Source organism: Andrographis paniculata, unplaced genomic scaffold (genome assembly GCF_009805555.1).
Source record: "Andrographis paniculata isolate CXL003 unplaced genomic scaffold, ASM980555v1 Contig62END, whole genome shotgun sequence".
Classification (NCBI taxonomy): Eukaryota; Viridiplantae; Streptophyta; class Magnoliopsida; order Lamiales; family Acanthaceae; genus Andrographis; species Andrographis paniculata.
Window position 1 is genome coordinate 8,047,176 of NW_026137598.1, and position 23,557 is coordinate 8,070,732.

Consider the following 23,557-nt stretch of genomic DNA (forward strand, 5'->3'; position numbering starts at 1 on the left):
TTCTTTGTTTATTTTTTTGTTTTTTGTTTAAGTGCATTTATTGGGCAATAATGAATACCAGGTTAAAAGACTGGCAGTTTGACATATGTGCCCAGCAGACATGGCCCCTCAGTTTTAACATGTGTTTAAATCTGTAGTTTTAATTTCTCATGCTTCGGAGTTGTTAATGTTACTCGTCTCCTACCACACAATTCAATGTCAATTTTGATTGTAAAAAGGACATAACACACTAATCTTCAAGACATTATTATTAGAAAATAGATCAGATTTTGGATTTTCTTGGAAAGCATCTGCTTCTGACCTGTAGAAAAAATAAAATAAAATAAAATAATTGAGCTAAATGATTATTAGCCCAAATAATCCACAACGTGAGACCATTCATCGTTTCCCCCTTGAGCTAAATGTTTTCCAGAGAGAGATATATAGAGAAGGCTGAGAGAGAATGAGGACAGAGTTACAGAAAGTGTCGGGATGAACAACTTCGGACTTCCTACAGAAACACACACACACACACTTACAAAAGTATGCCATACCAAACCATGCCAATAAATTATACTAAAATATGCATCAAACTGTTTTTATTGGGCCTAAAGCCCATTAAATTTGGCCAGTAAGGCCCAAACTGTGCTCGCAGTACCGCTCATTTCTATCTTATAATTTCAAAAAACTGTCTCTCTCTCTCTCTCTCTTAATATAATACTATAAAGCTTGGATGGACTAATATATATGTATATATAGTTAAGATAGAGAGGATACGAAGTTTGTTGAAGTAAATGTAAAAAGAGGTAGTGAATAACATAATTAATTTGGTTAGAGAGAGAATGCAGGAGAGAAGGAGGCGGAGCTGCAATGGGTGCAAAGCTCTCCGGCAGGCCTGCAGTGGGGACTGCACAATCAGGCCTTGCCTTCAGTGGATCAGATCTCCGCAGTCGCAGGCCAACGCCACCCGCTTCCTCTCCAAATTCTACGGCCGCGCCGGCCTCCTCAATCTCATCACTTCCGGCCCCGCCCATCTCCGCCCTGGTCCTTGATTCATTATTTAATCACATCATCATCGTCTGTGTTTAATTAATTAATCAGGGATTTATTGTGTGTGTATATATATATATATATATATCTCTGTGTCTGCAGAAATATTCAAGTCGCTGCTGCACGAAGCCTGCGGGAGGATCATTAATCCGATCAACGGCTCAGTGGGCCTGCTGCGCTCCTCCGACTGGCCCCGCTGCGAGGCCGCCGTCGAGGCGGTCCTACGAGGCGCTCCACTCGCCGGCGGCGGCGGCGACATTCGCCACCGGGTCAGGACCCGAAACAGAATCAGGCAGTCGGCGGGTGGACCCAACAAAAGAGGTGATCATCATCAGAATCAGTTTAATAATTATTGGATCCAATCAGAGAGTAATACTAATAATAAGTTTACCATCACGGGAACTGGGTGGGACCATCTCCATCCGGGCCGGGCTGGACCGAGCTGTTGAACAGGACCCGGCCCAATCAGTACATCATTTCAGTGGAGGACTAGACTAGTGCACTTCGAATTTATTTAATACAATATATATATATATATTATGTGTGTTATATGACAGATGCATGCATGGAGTTAAGTGTGTGATTTAAAATATTAGATTTTATTATGTTATTTTCATTGTCGACATGTTGTTTATCAATTTATATATATATATATATATTTCCACTCCATCTCAATGTTACTTTTAATTAAATTTATTATAAATCAGCAGCTGAGAATTGATTATTGCTGATTTGATATGATATCCATATATATATATTCCAAATCAAATGAAGATGATGTATACTATAATGTATTATCAATCTATCTATAAATTAACTCTCTCTCTCTCTCTCTCTCTCTCTCTGTATATATATATATTCATTTTATAAGAAATTGTTGATAAATTAGGATAAACATAAAAAGGCAAGACAAGTCCTTTCACTTGTTTTATTTATAACACATGTACATTATATTGTGTTATATATATATATAGTATATGTTTTCAAATTTTGTTGATGCTTATTAACCAGTGTTAACATCTTTAAAGAGTATTGAATCATTCATTTTATAAAGATCGATACTATTAAACCAACTTTACAAGTAAATAAACTATATTTATATATATATATATATATATCCCTTTGTGATAAAGTATGAAATAATTAATTTTAATTGTGATTGAAATATATATACTTAGTGTTGAGTTGAGTGGCATGGCCTAATTCCAAGTTGGAGAGCATTGTGTCCACCACACGCCCAAACATTTTTATATTCAATTAAATCAATATAGATACATATATATATATATATCTAAAGTATCCCACCCAAACATACACATACATATATAGATATATATAATATAGATACAAACAAGTTGAAACGCCAATGCATAATATAATATGATGATAATAATATTATTATCATTGTTATTCTGTCAACTTGCCTAATTTGTTAATCATATAAATTAAACATTTATCATATACTTTGTGATTGGGAATAAGCATACACTAACGACACCATATTGAATAGTTCTCCGCAGCAAAACCTGAATAAAAGGCAGTGATTTGAAATAATTAAGCAATTATTTTATGTAATTTATATTTTTATGTATAATATTGTGAATATAAATCATTTTTATATAAACAATTGTTAAAGCTCGTTTGAAGGCCCATATACGATTAGTGGGCCTCATTATATAATACTGGGCCTAGTGGGTAAGACGTTAGATAATAAGTAAGACAAATTGCATAATTAAGTAATTTACTGTGGCCCTACAATAAATATGTCAAAACGTACAATCATTAGAAGAAGCCATTTCCACCATTTAATATCTGGACCCACATAAACATATACTACTATATTTTTTGAAATTTAAATAAATAAAATAATAAAATCAAAACAAAACCTACACTTGATAAAATCATAATAACGAAAATTTGATCCACTTTCTCCATCAACATTTAATCGGAAATCCACATTTAAGATTCAGGTGTTGTTTTCTTCATATATTTTTTAATTTTTTATTATTCAATTTTTACAATTCCTAATAAAAATATAATCAATATCATAACTCAGCAAAATTATATAAAAATAATATTTAAATTAAATTAAAATTCAATATTATAAGTTTGAAGAGAAGTCTCTCTCTTTCTCTTCTGTTTTTTTTTTTTTTTTTTTTTTTTTTTTTGCTTCTCTAGTAAGATTTTAATTTAAGAAAGGATTTTAACATAGAGATTAACAGTTATATTGGACATGGTTAGTTCATACATATCATAAACATCATTTTGTAAGATAGTTTAGCCAATTTAAAGATTATAATGAAGTACCTTTTATCGTGTTTTAATTTCTTTGCCTTTGTATTTTTTTTACTACGTTTAAACAGTAATTTTGAATGTAGTATTATATTTTAAAAATAAATAATAATTTTTATTGAAAATTACAGATATGTTATAATAAAAAAATCCCAAATAATTTCGAGCACTAAATCATCATCTCAAGGTTGGGATTTGGCTTCATAGTTTATGTACTATTAATTTCTTCTCAGTTTTAAAAAGTAAATAATTGTAAACTAATTACATGTACGCAAGAGGAAAAAAAAAAAAAGTTTGTTTTGATTATATTCAATAGGCCACATTGTTTTAAATTTTGATTTTATTTTTTTTAACTATACAATAATTTTAGTTTACTATAAAAATATGACATTTAAATTACTATTGAAACAAAAACTAAAATTAAAAAACAAAGCAAAACTCTGAAATAACACACCTAAGTGTCTGGTAAATATTTCTAAAGCACATATACACAGCATCTAATAACACATAAACTATATATCTGTAAATAGTAATAAGTTGCATTTTTAGTAAATTTATTATCATCATTTGAGAACTAATTAATAATAATGCTAATAATACCAGAACATAACTAAAGATTTTTTATTTTTATTTTTGCCATAACTATTTTAGTTAAATTGTAAAAACAAAATAAAAAATATATTTGTATATCAGTATATTCTAGAATAACTCCGTACATTCAATTATTTAAAATAATAATACTATCTCCATCCGGTTTTGTTTCCTTACTTTAGTTTTTATATAGTTTTTTAGGTGGTATAATATAATTTTGATAAAAAAAAAATCTTATTTTTTTTTTTATATATATATGCTATTAATTATTTTTTAAGGAGTATAAGAAGAACAATTGTGTGTAATTAAGAAAAATTACAAAAGTTTTAAACATTTCAAATTTGAAATAATATCGAAAGGTTTGAGACGGATAAAGTATAAAACTTTTAAACTTTTGTATTAATGTTTGGAGGCGTGGTCTAGGCGTGTTTGTTTTGTGTTTTGGTTGGAAGAATATTTTTTAGGTAAAGTATAAATAATTGTATTAGTAATATAAAAATAATAAATGTGTAGAATATATTAAGTTTCGGTGAGAAATATGTTTAAAAAAATTTGTAAAGAAACAAACCCAATCTTTTTATTGTACATCTAAAAATATTTGAACCTTCAAATAAAAAAAAAAAAAATAGATTGGTTAGAACTTAACTTAATGCATTTACATGACAACTAATTTTGCAATGATAATAAACCACCAATTTTGTATTTTGATCTTAAATTTCCGTTTAAATAAAAATTTGAATATAATAAATTTTGTAAAAAATAATACATCATAAATATATTCAGTAAAAAATGAAATATATCAAACTTCTAATGAACACAAGGTCTAATCCAATTCCTTCAAAAAATAAAAAATAAAAAAAAGTTCAAATAATTAGTATTAACTATAAAATTAGCTCGAGATATGCAATTATAACAGTATTAAACTAAAATTTGTCTAATTGAGTGAAAATAAAACCCTACAAATTACTCGAACATGAGCTCAAAATTAAAGACCACATATGCTCATATGAGCCCCTAAATTGTCTTAATTAAAATTGCTAAACTAAATGGACCATAAAATCAACTACCAAAAAGAATAATAAATGCATACATATATATAATAAAATTGGATTATAAATTATACACAGTAGTAGAAGATGATAAAATTCCTAATAAAGATGAAATCTTTACACATATAAGACATACATATGTATATTTATATATGTGCATAGAGGACAGTTTTAATTTTATTGTAGTATACTAGTAATAATTTATATACACGACACATACATATATATATATATATATAAGCATATCACATGCCTGCAGAATGTTGTCTGAACAGAACTTGATCATATATCATCAATGGCGATGACAGACAGGTGGGCAGACTAATGTTCACTAATGCTTCTCTTCTCTTATCTTATCCTATTTGTTGTTATTCATGTACAACGGAAAAGCTGCCGCCGCCGCCGCCGCCGCCAGGCTTGTTCTCTTAACGAATCTCCCTTTCATTCGTGGCCTCTTCTCCGCATTCAGTTTCCGTACCTCGTACCTTATTTTCTTCGCAAACAGCCGCGTCCGCCGCTTCTCCCGGTATCTCGAAACCCTCGCTTCCCTGTCGCCGTCCACCATTGCCGCCGCCGCGGCGCCGCCGTTCATCATCCCCATCTCTCCGTACTGCGCCGCCGCGCCCCCGCCGTTGATGCCCTGGAAGTTATTTACAGCATATGTGTGTGTCTGTACGTCAGCATACGTTGGTTAATTAATTCTTAAAAATCGAAATTTAAATAAAGAATACCAGATTCGTCGGCAAAAACTCGCCGGATTTTAACTCCGGTCGCCGTCCGGTGGTCCAGGGAGACTTGACGTCGCCCCAGGAAGATAAAACGCCGTCGTAATTGAGACTGAGAAAAGTCAATCCGCCGGAATTATCTCCCTCCGGAGCTTTCGTCGAATCGAAACTGATGATTGGATCTTCTGCACCTGTAATAATCTCGTGTTTACGATCTTCTCCTTCTTCGTCAAATCGAATTGCGGAATCGTTGTCGAAATTGAGCTCGATCGATTCCCTTCCGAAATCAATCCCGACATCTGTAATCTGACGAATTTCTTCATCTTCATCGTCATCCTCGATTTTAACCCTGAAAGGATTCGAGCACGATCCGCCGCCGTCGTCATCTAAAATCCCCAATCCTTCCATGTCGAAGGATTCGTCTTCGAGGCCTTTCCCGAGCAAGCTCTCGACGTCGGCAGCAAAATCGGCAAGATCCATTTCAGAGGGAAGAAACCCTTGTAAATGGTTGGTCTCCTGATACGACGTCGTTTTGGGCTCAATTTCAAAACAAGTCTGCCCATCTTCCGCCGCTTCCGCCGCCGCCGCCTGATTTGAAGCGGCGGAATTGCAGAGCTCGGCGACGAAGGGGTCGAAGATCGGAACCCTATAGAGCAGCTGCTCGTCGTTTTCGTCGTGGGAATATTCTTCGCATCCGATTTCGGGGACCAAATGAAGAGGAGGAATATGATTATGATTATAATTATAATTATAATTACAATTATAATTGGAAGAACTGAGGTTCCTCCCATGGCGTTTGTGCCTCCTCGGAGTCCGAGCTTTCTTGGTGAATCCATGGTGCCAGCTGGACGGGACGGAAACCTGCAACCTGGCGGCGGTGGTTCTGCCGTCGTCATCGCCGCCGTCGTCGTCGTCGTCGTCGAATGAATTGATGGAATTATTAGAGGTCTTGAGACGAACCCTTTCATGGCGTCGGGCCAAAGGATTGGCGGAGTGGACGGAGGAATCGCAGGATTGGCACAAAAAAGCATCGTCGGCGGCGCAGTACCATCGGGCTCTTTTCTTGATGCAGTTATCGCACGCTCTTGCAGATTTCCCCCCGACAGCGTTAATCAGCTTCTTGTCCGAAACCATCGATTTCTTCATTTCCTGCTGCATATGTATGTCTGGAACTCAGAAATGGTACTGAACTCAAGGAAGAAAGAGGAAGGATTTGTAATTTAAAATAATAATTAAAAAATAATAGTAAAAGGAAGATGAAGTAGAAAGTCAGTCAGTGAGTCATTCCTACAATTATTTATTTGAACAAAGAAGTCTCGGATTTAGATGATTCCTATTTCCCAGCTCCATGGACTTCAAAACCAGAAAGATCTACACTGTTGGTTTATCAAGATTAATCTGGTGCGGAGATCCCGGACTCTAGACAACATGATTGGTATAGACCCACTAGAGAGGCACTTTTAAAGAATAAATTAATTGAACAAAGGCTCTGCTCGGGTGCACTTTTTGCTAAGTTAGGGCAGCTTTTGGGAGGGGGAAGGTGAGGGTGGTGGGCCCACGTGGGGCCCATAAGGATAATCTTATTGGGTGAGGAGAAATTTTGATCCAAAACGGAGAGCTGTGATTGGACGACAGTCTGATCGTGTAAATTTCCACGTGGGCCCCAAAAGTCAGCGTGTCTGATCCAATCTCATTTGTGGGGCCCTTTTTGCCTCTACTCTCAAAATCTGAAATGGACCTTTTTGCTAGCTAGCTAGGGTTTTCTTTTCATCTTTTTAGATAATGAATTGAAATTGAGCCACTACTGCTTGTTATTGTTGGTCCCCATCTCCCACATCGATGCTTCCAGAAATCCATTGTAAAAATCTCTGGTAATTCCAGACATTCATCAGATTTATTACTAATTTATAACTTGGATTTATTTATATATAGATATATACAGGAAAAATCAGTCTTTATTCTTTGATTTGATTAAGGTTGTCATTATCTCTATCTATTAACAAGAAGTGGATCGGAGTGGTATTATTATATATTATATGTGGTAAGGATTAATGTTTATATTTATAAATGTATGGTAAAAAAATTAAATTAGAGAGGTAGGGATATCCAAATGAAAGAGGGGCGTGCCCATAAAATATTGTCAGTGACAAATTTGTCGAGGAGTGTATAATTAAAAATAAATAAATGAATAAATTATTATATGGTCCTTGCATGTGCACGTACTTAGGTAGCCTATGAAGTGAATTGAACACCAACAAATATTGCCCATATATACGTACATATATTTGTAGTCCGTTTCTGCATGCCCATAACCATATATATATATATATGGATAATTAATTGAATGCCTTCCAAGTTTATTTAATTTCGTCACTCCAAGACATCATTCTCGAATATATCAAGAATTTGCATATATACGTATATGATTTAATAAAATGAATAGTATAGTATGTTAGGGTATTATTTATATGTGTTGGTAACGGTAATAAAAAGTTTTTATGATTGGTATTGATGGGACATTTGTTTTTTCAATCTTATCTTCGGGTACATGTAATATTTGTGCCTATGTAATATTTGTGCCTATGTAATTTCCCATGCAAGAATTATGGTATTATTATAAATAGATGATTCCAACATATATTTTTGTTAAATATCACTACGAAATTGTGGAGGACTATTAAGAATGGATTAGATCTATAAGTGGCATTATCGTATTGGTTAACCTTGACATTTTTTTTATAATAATAAGAATATATAAATAAATAAATGAAAAGTAGATATATTGGAAAATGAAAAGGGGCGTTGAAGGTGATTGATACATCATACTCATACTACTACTACTACTACTACATAAGAAAAAACAAGAACCTCAGAAAAGGACAGAATTGGAATTAAATGAGATTGATAATTATTTTGATGTCGAGTCGTCATCCATTTGATGCCTTATATACCCTCTTAGGCTTAGCTTTTTCATTCCAAAATTCTCCCCATAATATAATCCATATATATATATATATATATATATCTATACCCATATCTCTTGTAATTATTTGTTCGAATCTTCCCATCTCACTCATACTTTATCTACAATATATATTTTCGGTTTTGGTTGTGTTATTTTTACTTATATTTTATTTTATTTTTATTTTTTTGTAATTAAAATTATTTATTCAGATTTTATATATGTCTTAAGCATTTTAAAGTTAAATAGAAGCTCAAATGACACATTGAATCGTCCGTCAGTAATTGATGATAATGCAAATATCCTAAATCAAAAAAAATATTGATTATGTTTTGAATCTATGGCTTTTGCAATTATAAGTTCACTCCATACCCTTTATGGGGCTATATATTCTCATATACTTAGTAGTATCAATTTGAAGAAAAAAAAAAAAAAATTAATAATAATGTTTCATCCGTCAGCAAAAATTATATAATTATTCATTACTTGATTGTATGTTAAATTTATTCTCAATTTATTTAAAAAAAAAAAAAAAAAATTACTCGTTCGTAATTTTATTATCTTTACTTTAATAAATAATAATCAATATGCAATTACTTTAAAAAAATTTCTATAATATATATATATATATATTACTTTTTATTTACTCCATTTTAATATTAAATATTATTTTTAGTTTTCGTATTAAATCAAATCTACATAATAATTTTACCGATGGAGGAAGTAATAAATAAATAATACTAATAATCTGGAAATACCCTCATTCCGAATATTGTACTCTGTGTAGTTAGAAGCCCAATAAGCATTTCTTCGGCCCAATAAATTACTTCTATTATTATAATTGGCGGCCCAATTTGAAGTTCACCATTACATCAATTTAATTAATGTCTACACTGGGGCAGAAAGAGATGTTCTTCAAAAGTCAACGATGCGAAACATGTTATTGGGCTGTAGAAAAAGTCAACGTTTCAAAACTTAAAAAAAAGTGCAAAGCCCACTCGACAATACGGACATTCTCAGCCTACGAATCTTTTTGATTCCTTTGTGCACATCTGTTCTTAAGCTATACCGACATACCTTTTTTTTTTTAATATGTTCATACAAAATAAAAGTTAAAAATAAATAAATAAAATACTGTGCCATTAAATTTGCTTTCTAAATTACACCCAATCCTTGCTGGACACGTAAGCACAGAAAAAATCAACAAAATTGCATTTACTATCTAATTGGAGAAAAGAAAAAATGGCTTCGAGAAGTCCTAATCCCCACAAACTTAATGAATTACATGACTTTTTATTACCACAAATTATTTTTATTTTTATGTTTTCTTCTGGGGCCAATCAACTAACTAAATTTCACATGCCTGTTCAATCATCACACCTACTTAATTTTGACACGATGATTTAATTTCCAAATATATTCATATATATAATAGACGAAAAATAATAAAAGAAAATAGTCTAAAGAAAAATTAACAATCATAATTATAATCATGTGAAGTTGGGCACTTTAAAAACTTACATATTACCAAACATAGGCTACATCATACATTGAAATAAAAAAGTTTACATTGTAGAAATTACACCAATGTGTGCGTGGAAAATTAAAGAAATATAATTATTACACAAAATAATGAAATTTCAGACATATATAAAATATATATATATATATATATATATTTCCAAAGAAGACCCCTCAATATAAAGAAAGAAAAAAGGCAATTGATTTAGCCTACAGATGAAGCAACAAAATGGCACAAACAAGTGTCAATAATGGGCCACGCACTATTGAATATGATGATAGAAATTTTGCAAACATGCCATGACCTACTCACATGCATGCATTCCTTTTATTTATTTATTTTTAATTTTTATTGAAAAAAAAAAAATTACTGTCATTTACTTGATTGGCAAGGTTTTATTTATTTATTTATTTCTATGTTGGCATGGATACTATAAAATTTTGTAGTACACTAATATTTATTGCAAAATTGAATTAAAGAATTAATTGATGCCATGTACCCAATGGCATTGGAGGGGTTTTATTTTATTTTATTATAATATATAAATAAATGCTATATAGGCTATAGGGTGTAGGAGGGAGGGATAGCATGTTTGGCCAACAAACTCTATAATTTGTAATTCTCGTAAATAATCGGCAACGAAAAATTTATTGAATTTTAAGATGCGAGTGAATGGGAGTGGCACTATTATTAATTGTCATATAAAATGCAATAAAATAAAAGTCGGAGGACGACATTAGAAATCGTGTTTTGGTCTTTGCCCCATCCACCAACTGCACTTGCTGTTATTGGTCAAACGTGGAGAAAAGGATTCCGCTGAATTTTGTAAAAACGTGTTCAAATCTTACTACTACAACAACAATAATAATAATAATAATTAATAATAATTTTAATTTGAATAATGATGTGTCATTTGTGTGTGTTTATTAATTTTTTTTTATTAACTTGTTATGTATATATATTTGTATATTAATGAAGAATCGTGTATTAAAAACCACTATGCCTTATGTTCGTTTGAGGGATTGCAGTCTTTTTTTATTATTTCTTTAAAAAAAAAAAAATAAATCTCAAGAATTTCAGATAAAATACTATTTTTTTTTTAATACTATTATTTTATAACCAAAATATTCACAATCGAATTAACTATTTAAATCGAAAATTCTAACTCCTAAAAATATAAACTCATCTTTACTTAGACATTTTTAAAATTATTCATCAATAATCATCTTTAAATAAAAATGTTACATTAAATATATTTTTCTCTTATAAATATTATATAAAATACTAATTTTTCTTAAAAAGACATTAAGTTTTTTTTATATAAAGACTTTTAGAGTGTTCTGTAATTTAATAATAATAATAATAATAAATGTAATCTCTTATATATAAAAATAAAGTTAAATTGCACAAAATTCACTCGTAGTTTCGTGAAATTGCACCAAATCCCCATACTTCTAAAACTACGTCAAATTCTCCGGTTATTTTTCTCAAGTTTAAAGAATTTATTTTTATTATTTTTTTATTTTTCTCAAGTTTGAAGAGTTTATTTTTATTATTTTTTTGGCTATTTAGAAATTGAGATTCTAAATACCATTAAATAAAGATCGAAGATCGCTCGCTGAAGGAGTTAAACACAAACTACAAGAAAATTTGACACATTTTTTAAAATACGGGGATTTGGTGCAATTTCATGAACCACAACTGGATTTTGTGCAATTTAGCCTAAAAAGTGCAAAACTATTACTGTATAAACAAAGAATATACATTGAACACTATACTACACAGTAACAGTACAACCGTAGTGAGACAAAATGCTGATTGGGTTTTGGCTACACCAAAATGCAACTTCACTTTTGAAACATACCAAACTAATAAATACCACCAATTGCCAATTGCCAGTTAAGATCCACAACTCATATTCATCGAAATAAAAAAATATATGCAATAAAATCCGGTCAAAAATAATATATGCAACAAAATCCCCAACATCAATCAACAAAACAAAACAAAAGACCATCCATAATTTACCCAACATGAGAATCCAAATCGAAAATGCACAGACCAAGAATCTCTTTCTTGAAAATGCACACGAAGAAACAATTTAAGCAAGCCATACAAAGCTTGAAGCCTCCTTGGACGGCTCCAACAGCACAAGAAAACCCAATAAGACACTTCAAGCTCTTAAAATCCGACACACACAGATAAACACAGTCGAGATCGATCGATCAACCAAACTCATTGTCTCTAACATAAGTAACCAAAGTACATAGTTGTAATGATTCTTACGAACTAGCTGCAAAACTTATGGGCATGCTATATTGAGGGGTGCTCCATTCATCATTGCCGCCGTCGCTGGCGCATCGTCGGTCCAACCGAGGGCATCGATGCAGGCATCGAAGTCAAAATTGAAATCCGGCAGGGAACCCGGATGGTCGGCATCTTCCAGCCCGCATATCGGAAGATCCTCGAAATCATCGAAAGGGATGTCGAATTCGGTGTCGATCATGAGGGAGTCGAGCTGGAAATCCAAGTCGAGTTCTCCCCCGATTCGGCCGAGCGCGATTAAGTCGTCCTCGTCGTCGGAGTCAGCAGTGTGGTGGGCAGCACAGGAAACCTTGTCATTGTCAGCTCCATGAACAGAGGTCGGCGAATCGAATGACGTCGCGGTGGTGCTGGAGTTCTCAGAGACATCCTTAGAAACAACGTTAGAACAAACGGTCTTGTTGTCGGATAAAGAAGAGTCGAGGTTGTTGGCCAGAGCCAAAGCCTCGAATTCAGACCGTTTCATTTCGTAAGCTCTGGAAGCTTCCTCGGCGGTGCTGTAAGTGCCCAACCAGACACGTTTATGCTTGATGGGATCGCGTATCTCCGCGGCCCATTTCCCCCATTTCCGCTGGCGAACGCCGCGGTACTTTCCGGTGACGGAGCTGAGCTTGCTCTCCATCAATGGCGGACACATCTTCTTCCTCTTCTTCTCGCTACAGTTGGAACCCTCTGATTCTTCTCCTCCATTTCCTCCTATTGGGAAACAAACCTCGTGAATCACGCGCTTCAGGGTTGTCTTCTTCATTACAGCGAGTCCCTCGTCGTCGGAAGAGTCGGTGGCTTCAGGGTCGTCACAAATGAATCGCACTTTTCTCATGGGCCTAACGGGTTCGGGCTTCATTCTTGGTTTTCTCGAAGGAATGGGTTGTTTCTGAGTCTCCAGCATGTTCCCTCTCTCTCTCTCTCTTCTCTTTCTCACTCTTAAACTACTATGAAAAACCCCTCAAAAAGAATACCCACAAAATGGAATGGCAAAACTCAACTCAAAGTCTCGAAAACAAAAATCAGTGAACAAAAATGTTTAAAGGTAAATCGGAGGTTTGGAAAGGAATGTAATCTCAGTCAGGTACGAGGACCTCTCAGCAAAAGGTAGAGATTCAATAGCCGGTTTATGTGATAACCCCCAAAACACTCGACTCCAGAACAAGTCCTGCACCCCAAAAATAAACATCATCAACATCAAACAGAGAGATCAGGTCAACAACAGATCTGTCAATCTTTACCTCTTGAGCCTCAAACGCATCGAAACGGTTGGGAAGAACCAGCGGGTGCTCTGCTGAAGTGCACAGCAGAGGGATTTTCGCACGCAGTGATCACCACAAGAAGAAGAAGAAGAAGCAGCAGAAGACGAAACTGATGAAAGAGAGATGTTCGACGGAGCCCCAAACACAGCACTCAAATCAGAACTTGCCGACATAAAATCTCTGCAACCAAAACTCTCTTCGTCTCCGCTACTACTACCTCTCCTACCTCTTCTTCTTCTGCAACACTTGACGAAAAAGCACCCCAATAAGAAGAGAATCGGATCAGATGCACGTAGACATACACACCTACTTACTCAGATATGGCGATAAAAATACAATTCTCTTAAATTTTCGTGATAGACCAAATTAAACTGAGTGTTGGAAAGAGATTAGATATATATGGCTCCGATTTTTTGCCAATTTACAACATGACAAAGCTAAAACTCCCTCCCAGCCCTACTACGGTATTATCAAGAAACTCCTCTCTAACTTCTTCCCACTATTGAAACAAAAAAACTGGCCAAACTCCTTCAACTACAAGAACTTCGCCCTCTCTCTCTCATATATCACCTCAAAAAAGTAAAATATCAAATAGAAATAGAGATTTTTTTTTAATTTAATTTTTTTTTCAAATTCATTAATTTTAATTACTATTCACAGTCGCGACGCAAATCTCCAGACGAAATTGGTGGTACAATAATTAATCAATTACCTCAATAATATCATCAAACTGTAAATAAATTATTGAAATGGTTCCGTATATACGTGTCAGCTCTACTCTCCGTATGTATGTATAATATATGTACACTGTACCTTCTTTGATTTTGTCTCCTTCCTCTTCCCTTTTTCTTCCTTCTTCAGTCTCCACTACTTTACCCTCTTTTTTCACTTGGTGCAGTTGTTTTTCCACACTCTTTTATTTTTTTAAATCTTTATATATATGTTTATTTATTTATCAATTGTTTGAATGAGAGGAAAAGAGTATGTAGGTGCATATATAGTGTATGTACAGACTATTGTATGGTATGTATGTGGTAAGGAAATTAAATGCATGATGACATGCCATGGCCATACATGGTGCATGACATCCATGTCATTGCCCATCCTTCATATTTCTTTGGAACTCTCGGGACTCTGCGTCCTATACGGTTAAGGATGCGTAATGAACGGTGTAGATTTGTTTAGGAGTTTGGGTCCTGGGTGTTTTTGTTAGTCTCCCGCTTTTGGTATCGGGTGCATCGCGTGGGCTCCGGAATCAGTAGCATTGTGGGGTATTGTGGCAGGTCCTGTGAGCTCGAGTCCTGCGAGGATCAGCGCCATTAATATGTAGGGTCCACGTCGGATGGATGGCCTGGATCATGGGCCCGGTTGCTCCTCGCGGTTTCCACGTTGCGGGGTGGCGATGTTGACTTTTCGTCCAGCTGGATTGCACTCGAGGGCCTGTATTTGTATAAATTTACAATTACGCCACTGTTGAAATAATTTTTTTGCCATGATTAGTGGCTGGGATTAAATTTGGGAAATTATTGCAATTATTCATGTATTATTTTAAGTTGCTTGAAATATAATCCATCCTACACACTTGTAACGTTTAGCATATTTACACAATATTTTATAGAATTTTAGAAATATTAGAGGTTTCCAAAATAATTGCTATCATGAAGGAAATCAAATTACAATAATTAGATTCTGTAATCCGTTGCAGATATCAAAACAAAGTGTGATTTTATTACCTGTTATGTCAATTCGATTCTTACCTAATCCCTCTTTGGTTATTTATCATATTTCATATTTGTAATAAAATATTTGACTGATTTACCTTCTTACATATAACATATGTTATCTGGGAATTACCAATGATGGGGATGGGGAATGAAACAACATTTGCACGAATAGAAGTTTTAGTATTATAATTTATAATCTCGAGCTTATATAATTCATGTGTACCAAAAAGGTAGTAAATAGTTGTGTCACGTTTTCTTCATGCCAGAATTAGGTAGGAAACAAATACTTAAAAATGAATTAATACTATTTACTAACAACATTGGACAATTTAAGGCTTTGTCTGTACATGGTTTATTAAAAAAGTTAATTATAAATTAATGTTGAACTACAATTTTTTTAATGATATTAAATCTAACTAATCGAAGCAATATTAAAATAAAAGGATAAATTACAATGGCATTATATAATTAATAAATATATATCAATCACTTATGATCAAGTATACCAGTACATAGTTTATGAGATGTACATAGTTTATTTAATACAATATTATTGGTCTTATTACATAAAGTATTAAGTATAACATAGTACTCCATTTGTTTCAAATAGGTTATAACATTTCTTTTTGACACAGGGAATTTAGTTGTATAGTATTAAATATGATAGTTTAAAAATTAATTGTTACGATGAGAGAAAAAAATATATATTTATTTGATTGATACGCAGTAAAAAATTGTAGAATAGAAATTAAATATATTTAATTATTTCATATTTTAAAAATATTGCTGAATATTTGAAATGGACAAAAAATATATATATATATATTTGAAGCTTCACTAACCAAATTGTTCTACCATTACATCTATACATAATGTATAGTTAGTATGAGCTATCAGTTATATTTTTGTGTAAAGATTTGATCAGTAATTAATTAATTCAAATTAAGCACCCTAATTATTCTCATATAAAACTAATTTGTGGATCACATTTCTAAACTTTTCCCAGATTAGACAATACTATAAATAGAATAAAAAGAATAAATCAAATATTAATCCAAATCCGCATTTTAATTAGTGTAACGGCAGAAATATCGGGTCAGGCAGTAACTCTCGACCGTTCTCTATGTCCACAACAAACGGAATCTTATTCACCCGACTGCACTGCACGTGACCTCAAAAAATCCAAACCTGCGATTTCCGAACACAAATTAATCCGATAGATCCATCCGACCAAATTCTAATTGCCAACGGCAATGGCTTTCCGGGCGGAGGTTGTTCTCCTGGCGGTGGCGCTGGCGGCTGCCGCCATGTCCGCGGCGGCGCAATCAAATTCCGTCCAATTCGGGATGAAATTCGACGTCGCCAGCCACGGCCTGCCGCTGGACCTCGACGGCGACGAACTTATGATGGAGTCGGAATCGGCGCGCCGGCAGCTCGTCGGCACCGGCGCCGGCGGGTACATCAGCTACGGCGCGCTGAGGAGTAACAGCGTGCCGTGTAACAACCGGGGGCAGTCGTACTATAACTGCCGCGACCACCAGCAAGCCAATCCGTACCAGCGCAGCTGCACCAGGGCCACCAGGTGCGCCAGGAATAACCGCTGATCACGTGCTCCTCACCTGCCGTGCAGTGCCATTTGATTCTCTTTTATTTGACAATTGTTATGAACATTTCATCGATTGTTAATTCTTCACGTAAATAAATCATTCATATCTTTTAATTTTTATTGCAAGCGCGCGCGCACACACACACAAGCACATGTATGTATGTAAGTTATGTATTATACACACTTCGTGCAATAAGATTTATGTTTGTGATTAAATAACAAACAATTATCTTATGGGATTTGTGGAACTCTAATATAATAAATTCAAAGTAAGATTTGATACTATTGGGATTTCTGTCCGGTTCGACTCAAATCAGTCATACCTGATTCCATCCGGACCTAAACCGATTTACATGTAACTCTATTAGTATTAGATTTTTTGAGATAGAGTTACAAAGTTGAAATTCTATTTGAGATTTTGGAATGATATATTTTAATTATAAATATATAATTTGATGCTGTATAAATATATATGCATGTAAAATAAATTGAGTGACAAAATTTAGAGATAATAAATCAGACGATGGAGAGATCCAAGCCGTTGATGGAGTAATCAACCGTGTGGATTAATCTGGTCTCCAACTCCAGGAGTCTCTCAAGAAAGAAGTATTTTCATGTCCAGTATCTTTATGTCAAGCGAGCGGCCGTGTGTAATTCAATACTCTCCCCTTTTCTTTTTCTTTTTCTTTATTTTTTTGAACTGCGACGACGTCGTTTCTGTCACGTGACGAGCGTGCCCATTTTTAATACGCCGTGTCCGTACATGCCTGCTCATTTATACTAGCAGGTACATTTTTTCTTTATATAATCTATATTTAATAAAAGTTTATTTTATTTTTATAAAATACTAGTAATATTTTACTAGAAGCACCATGCCATGCCATGCCATGTTTGTATGTACATAGAAATGAAGATAATGGTGGGCATGCATGTGGACGTAAGAATTGGGCCAGAGTCTGCTGGCGGTTGCTTTGTCTTCCCGCCCGTTACGCAGACGCCGGGCCCACCGCCGCCCTTCTTTCCCGCCACAAATCTGGTAACTCTCCAATCACCTTCCGACACGTGTCCCCATGCTTGACAGGTGTTCTCGACTACTCTCCCACTCTCTTGCTTCCTCACTAGCTCTCTTACATTTAACATTTAAATAAGTAACATGTCAATTATCAGATCAAATATTGATTTAGAATATGAGAAAGTAGCAAGTAATTAATTTGAAGTAGGGGAAATGTAGAAAAGTTGACTTTTCCAAGGAAGATAAATCAACGTAAAATAATATAGACTAAGTATAGTCAGTAGCAGGGACTTAAGGAAACAACCAAAGTCACAATCAGGATTCACACTCACACACAATAATTCATATTATTATTATTATATTATCTTATTTGCAAATTGCAATAGGCCCTCGATTCCTTCATCACGTCACGAATTTTCTAATTTAATTTCGCAAATCAAGCTTATTTTTTCCGCCTTTTAAATCACAGCCGTCCATCTGTTTGAACACTTTCTGTAAACATTTGCACAAGAGTAGGGCGGCGTGCGTCGGAATTGCCGAATCTGAGATAATGACGTGTCCAAACAAGAAGATTTTTTTTGTCAAGCTCATCGCGACCCGACCCTACCCGATGCAAATGGAGCAAGAAAACAAATGATCAATTAATCTGACTTGCTAATTATACTTATATCTTATAATATTAAATTTAAAATTTACATTATATTTGTTAGCGTAAATTTAATTGAATTTATAAAATTTGATTTCGAATTAGATTTTTATAAATAAAAAATCAATCCAAATTTAAAATTCGGATCAAATTGACCGAATGCAAATCCCTGGACCAGAACCCATATTGATATTGGCAATATAAGCACCTATAAGCATAAAGACCATAGTTAACATGATTTTTTCTAACATTACCCATAATTAACATTTTTTTTCTTCTTCCTAAGATACAACACTTACTAAAGAATAAAAAAATTATTAGTGTAGTTGCGTAAGGATTCTTTCTCCTCTACCCAATAATGATAATAATATTGTTAAGAAATATTCGTCAAATACTAAAGAATTCTCTTTTCATGCAAATACTACTAGATACGAAAGAGATCCTTTTAGAATAACAAAATTATTGAAAATGAGTTGATCATTAAAAGCACTTTAAAATTTTTGATAAATAAGTTATAGGCCATAAAGGAAATGAAAATGACCACCAAGTTGAAGTTAGGTGGTCCATAACCATTTCATTCCCCAACATAAGGCCCAATTTAAATCTAATCCACACACAACCCAAAATTATTCTCCATAACAAACTATTCTTGAGACAACTCAGGACATGATGTAAGAATTGTTAACATCATGCCTTATCTCCTAATCCCATCTTCCATGTCAAGGCAAACTTCTTCCCCACAAGCAATTCCAGTCCCTTAATCTCTACCATCACATTCTTACTCTTACCATAACTCCTACTCTCTTCCTCGTACACATCATGTTCTGTCATGCTCACCTCAACCCTCCTCGCATTGCGGGTCTCCTTTCCGTCCACCTCGATCGTTAAACCGCTCGGGTTACCCTTCAACCCGAGCACCGTCACCTTCTCGATGATCCACCCGTTATCCAATGCAAACTTACTTTCTTGCACCTCCGACCACACCTTCACGCTCCCATTCCCGATTGTCGCGTACAAATCCAAATACGTCGACTTTCCATTTCCAATTTTCATCTCGGGGAGTTCGTCGTCGTCGAGGAAAAGATTCCCCTTCGCTCGTCCTTCATCCGCGCCGAGCGGGAACGCTGCGAAGATCGTGAACGGCGTCTTCCTCGCCTCCTTCGAGATCAACCCGCCGCGCTGCATCGGGATCACGGCGTTCTCGTACAAATGCACATTGATCACGTGCAGCGGCGCGCGGAGCGTCACTTTCTTTGTTTCTTTCGATAGAATCACCGCCGTCGTATCGAACATGTTGTACCAGCTCCCTGGTGGGAACACCGCGTCGACGGTGGTTCGATTCGACTCCAACACCGGAGACACCATCAGATTGCTACCGAGCAAGAACTGCGTGCTCAATTCATACAACGACGTATCTTTCGGGAACGTAAAGAACAGGGGACGGGCCATCGGCGCGCCCGTCGTATGCGCCTCGAAGCTCAACGTGTACAAATACGGTAAAAGCTTGTACCGCATGCCGAGCGCATTTCTAGCCGAGATCGCAACCGAATCCCATTGATAAAGCTCCTGTCTTGGAGAGTAGAAATTCGCGTGATCCCTCGAGAACGGGTAGAATGCGCCGAGCTCGATCCAACGATTGCAGAGTTCTTCGGTAGGAGCCGGATAGAAGCCACATATATCCGATCCGACCATCGGGACACCGAATATCCCGAAATTCAGCATCGTGGAGATCGAGTATCGAAGATCTTCCCAAGTTCCCTTATTGTCGCCCGTCCAATGCGCAGCGTAACGTCCCGATCCTACGAACGTCGAGCGTGAGAGGATAAACGGGCGCTTCCCCTCGATCCGTTGAAGAGCCTTATGAGTCGCAACGGATTGCGAGAATCCGTAGATGCTATGCGCGTCGTACTCCAAAACTCCGTTGTAATGATACGCGCTCGTCGCTATAGTCTTGTAACCGATCGGCGCGTTGATCCCCGACGCATTGACCTTGTACGGTGGATCATCCCATCTCGTGCTCGTGATGTTCTTGCAGTCGAGGCAGCATACCCATCCTGGCCCTGTTCCATTCGGGCAAATTCGACCCTCCGGAATCGTGCAAAGCCCAGTGCAGAAATTCGACGCCTCGTTCATGTCGATCCATAGGCCGTCGACGGGGACGAGTTCATGGAACCGTCGAACTTCGTCGCCCCACCACTCAACGGTCTTCGGGTTGAGGAAGTCGGGGAAGTTGACGGCTCCGGGCCAGACTTGAGCCAAGTAAGGCTTCCCCTGATACTTGATGAATACGTCGTTTTGAATGCCTCGTTGGTAGACGCCGTAGCTCGTGTTTACGCCGATCCCGGGGTCGATTATGACAATGTACTTCATTCCTCGGGCATGGATCTTGTCCAAGAAGGCTAACAATTTCGGTCGAGGATAGTTGGTCGGGTTGAGAGTGAAGTCCTTGTGTCCGTCCATGTGATCGTCATCGTTCCATATGACGTCGAGGGGTATTTTCGCCATTCTATAGCTCTCGACCACGTCCTCGACCACGGACAGATTGTGGTAGCCCCATCGGCATTGATGGAAACCTAAAGCACGTACGAATGTTATGTACAGCAAATTTAGACACAATGTTGAATCGAATTGAATTGAATAATGTATCTTTTATGTGTGTAGATGAGTTTTGAAACTTTTTTGTTTCTTGTATGGAGATGGGCTGTAAAGTTATTACACAACACTAACTGATGGATGATTGATTATTGCTTTTGTTGAAATGGCTCCACTCACTTCCACTAGTCAAAGAGTAAAAGAAAGTAAAAAAAAAAAAAAAAGTTACTTTTAACATCACTACTGTAGCTGTAGCTGTACTTCTAGATCCATCTCCATCTGTATCTCTCTGTACAGTCGTCTTGTTTGGAGTTTTAATTAAGCTGGTGATTTGTTGCAAGAAAATTGTTGGTGTTCAGTGGTCCAGTTGTTGCTTTCTGACCATTTTACCTAAATTTTGTTGAATCTTCTCTGTGTCATCAGAGCCAAAAGGGTGTTCTTTTGTTGCTATATTTAATTACTATGATAAGGACGAGTTAATTTCTTTTTTAAGACACAAAAAACAAAGAAAAGAAATATCCTCCAGATATTACTTGCAACTTAACGCGCCACGTCATAGTAATTATTGTTATATTATTTCACCTAATCATTAATCCCTCCCACTAAACACTACTCTGAATAGAAAATTTATACTAAAATGAAACTTTCAAAGAATTCATACTTTACTGCTTTAATTATTTTGCCACTGTTCCCTAAAGGCCACTCCACGGCTACAATCGCGGTCAGTCATTCAATTCTATCTCAATCTTCTTAATGCAAAGGTTTTTTTGTGTGAATATTCGGGCGTGACAAAATGAAACGAAATAAACATATTGACACAAGAAAGTTAAATTAAATTAAATGCCAAAAAAAGAAAGAAATGAAAGAGTACCAAAAGCCCAGTAAGGCATAGGCGCGGGCCGGCCAACCAAGGCGGTGTACTGATCGACGACATCCAACGGCGAGGGTCCGGCGAAGAAGTAAAAGTCGAAAATGCCCCCGATAACTTTGTACGTCAGCAAATCCCCCGTGTAGAAGACGTCCATTGCGTTACTGTTGAGCAGCAGGACTGCATGGGCCCCGCCCGTATTCCTCAGGTCCATGTAAACCGGGTGCGACCCGTACAGATCCGCATTCAGGTTTATGGCGGAGATATCGGTGGTGTACAGAGTGTAGGGTTCCCCGGGTCGGATCTTGATTCCCTGGGGCTGGGTATTTTCCCCCAACCCGTACAGGGACGCCTCTTTCGGGAGCTTGGTGGACAGCTCGAGGTACTGGTCCTTGAAGACCAGACCGGCGGTCGAGTCGAAGAGAATCTCGCCGTTGGATTTTCTTCTGACGGAGAAGGTGAATGGGTCTGCTGTGTAGGTGAAGACAAGCTCTTTTCCGGCGAGCTCCGAGGTATTTTTTCTTGTAATGGCGAGTGGTGTTTGTGGTTTTTTGTTTGGAGGGTTTTCTCGAGGAAGAAGATTGTACGGAACTTCCCATCGGGGCTTTTCTGCGTCCGTTATGCGAACCCTTAAACGGCTCTCCGTTTCATGCCTGAAAGAAATTATAAAAAAAAAATTAATTAATTAAAGATTAAATATTTTAATTAAATAATGAAATCTTACTTGACGTGAAGTAGCAGGAGTGGAATATCTGCTCCGTAGATGTTGTTCTTCTGCTTAACTTGGAGCGTGGCTAAAACAGCGCCGTTGGATGGGGTGCTGACGGAGATCAGACGGTAGCCATTGCCGATTCTTACAGGAGCTGTTCGAGCTCGAGGAAGACGATGAAGGAGTGTTAGAAAGAGCAATAATTTGATAATTGAGGAAAATGGGGAAGAGGGGGGCAGCAGCATGGTGGGACGATGATGATGATGCTGACAATAGTGATGTTTGGTGTGAATTTTTTTGGTGGGTATTTTTATAGTGGCACGAATTCATGGCATATTTGTGAATTATGTATGAATAGGGATAGGATGCATCATGTGATGTGGATGAGGTTTGAGGGAATGATAAATTTCGATGAGACCCCTTTTGCATTTCCATGTGAGTGAGTGATTTTTGTTTAGGGTCCCAATGCCCAATTCTATCAGACTCTCTTTTTCTTTTTCTGTTGTTTTCTGTCGGAATGTGTGTGTAATATTGAGGATTATAATTTATAAGGATATATGGCTCAATTGGTTGTCTCTTGTAAAAAGGGTTTTTGGTGTTTTTGTCTGTTTATTATGATTAATCCCGACACTGCCCACTACTCCCTGCAATGCTCAGATTT

General features: G+C 36.0%; 5 protein-coding genes across 6 annotated transcripts; 2 read left to right on the plus strand and 3 right to left on the minus strand.

The window, feature by feature from the left end:
• Positions 1–781: 781 nt before the first annotated feature.
• LOC127261262 (LOB domain-containing protein 42-like) lies at positions 782–1,609 on the plus strand. The gene is made up of 2 exons (XM_051289530.1): positions 782–1,023; positions 1,132–1,609. Exons 1-2 carry the CDS (start codon positions 822–824, stop codon positions 1,476–1,478), a joined length of 549 nt encoding a protein of 182 aa, XP_051145487.1. The 5' UTR covers positions 782–821; the 3' UTR covers positions 1,479–1,609.
• Positions 1,610–5,029: 3,420 nt separating this feature from the next.
• On the minus strand, positions 5,030–7,122 carry LOC127260395 (zinc finger protein CONSTANS-LIKE 16-like). The gene is made up of 2 exons (XM_051288124.1): positions 5,693–7,122; positions 5,030–5,601 (listed from the first exon to the last, which is right to left on the minus strand). The coding sequence occupies exons 1-2, from the start codon at positions 6,842–6,844 to the stop codon at positions 5,320–5,322; spliced, it is 1,434 nt and encodes a 477-aa protein (XP_051144081.1). The 5' UTR covers positions 6,845–7,122; the 3' UTR covers positions 5,030–5,319.
• A 5,046-nt stretch (positions 7,123–12,168) lies between these two features.
• On the minus strand, positions 12,169–14,701 carry LOC127261227 (ethylene-responsive transcription factor ERF118-like). Of its 2 annotated transcripts, XM_051289477.1 has the most exons (3): positions 14,553–14,701; positions 13,719–13,976; positions 12,169–13,645 (listed from the first exon to the last, which is right to left on the minus strand). In XM_051289477.1, exon 3 carries the CDS (start codon positions 13,379–13,381, stop codon positions 12,473–12,475), a length of 909 nt encoding a protein of 302 aa, XP_051145434.1. In that variant the 5' UTR covers positions 13,382–13,645; positions 13,719–13,976; positions 14,553–14,701; the 3' UTR covers positions 12,169–12,472. The 2 variants fall into 2 exon arrangements, with proteins under 2 accessions (XP_051145434.1, XP_051145433.1); XM_051289476.1 differs by lacking the exon at positions 14,553–14,701 and having other exon boundaries at positions 13,719–14,429.
• Positions 14,702–16,621: 1,920 nt separating this feature from the next.
• Positions 16,622–17,192, plus strand: LOC127261241 (protein RALF-like 33). The gene has a single exon (XM_051289493.1). The coding sequence runs from the start codon at positions 16,717–16,719 to the stop codon at positions 17,065–17,067; it is 351 nt and encodes a 116-aa protein (XP_051145450.1). The 5' UTR covers positions 16,622–16,716; the 3' UTR covers positions 17,068–17,192.
• A 2,147-nt stretch (positions 17,193–19,339) lies between these two features.
• LOC127260843 (alpha-xylosidase 1-like) lies at positions 19,340–23,197 on the minus strand. The gene is made up of 3 exons (XM_051288812.1): positions 22,912–23,197; positions 22,191–22,840; positions 19,340–21,300 (listed from the first exon to the last, which is right to left on the minus strand). Exons 1-3 carry the CDS (start codon positions 23,139–23,141, stop codon positions 19,415–19,417), a joined length of 2,766 nt encoding a protein of 921 aa, XP_051144769.1. The 5' UTR covers positions 23,142–23,197; the 3' UTR covers positions 19,340–19,414.
• Between the last annotated feature and the right edge of the window lie 360 nt (positions 23,198–23,557).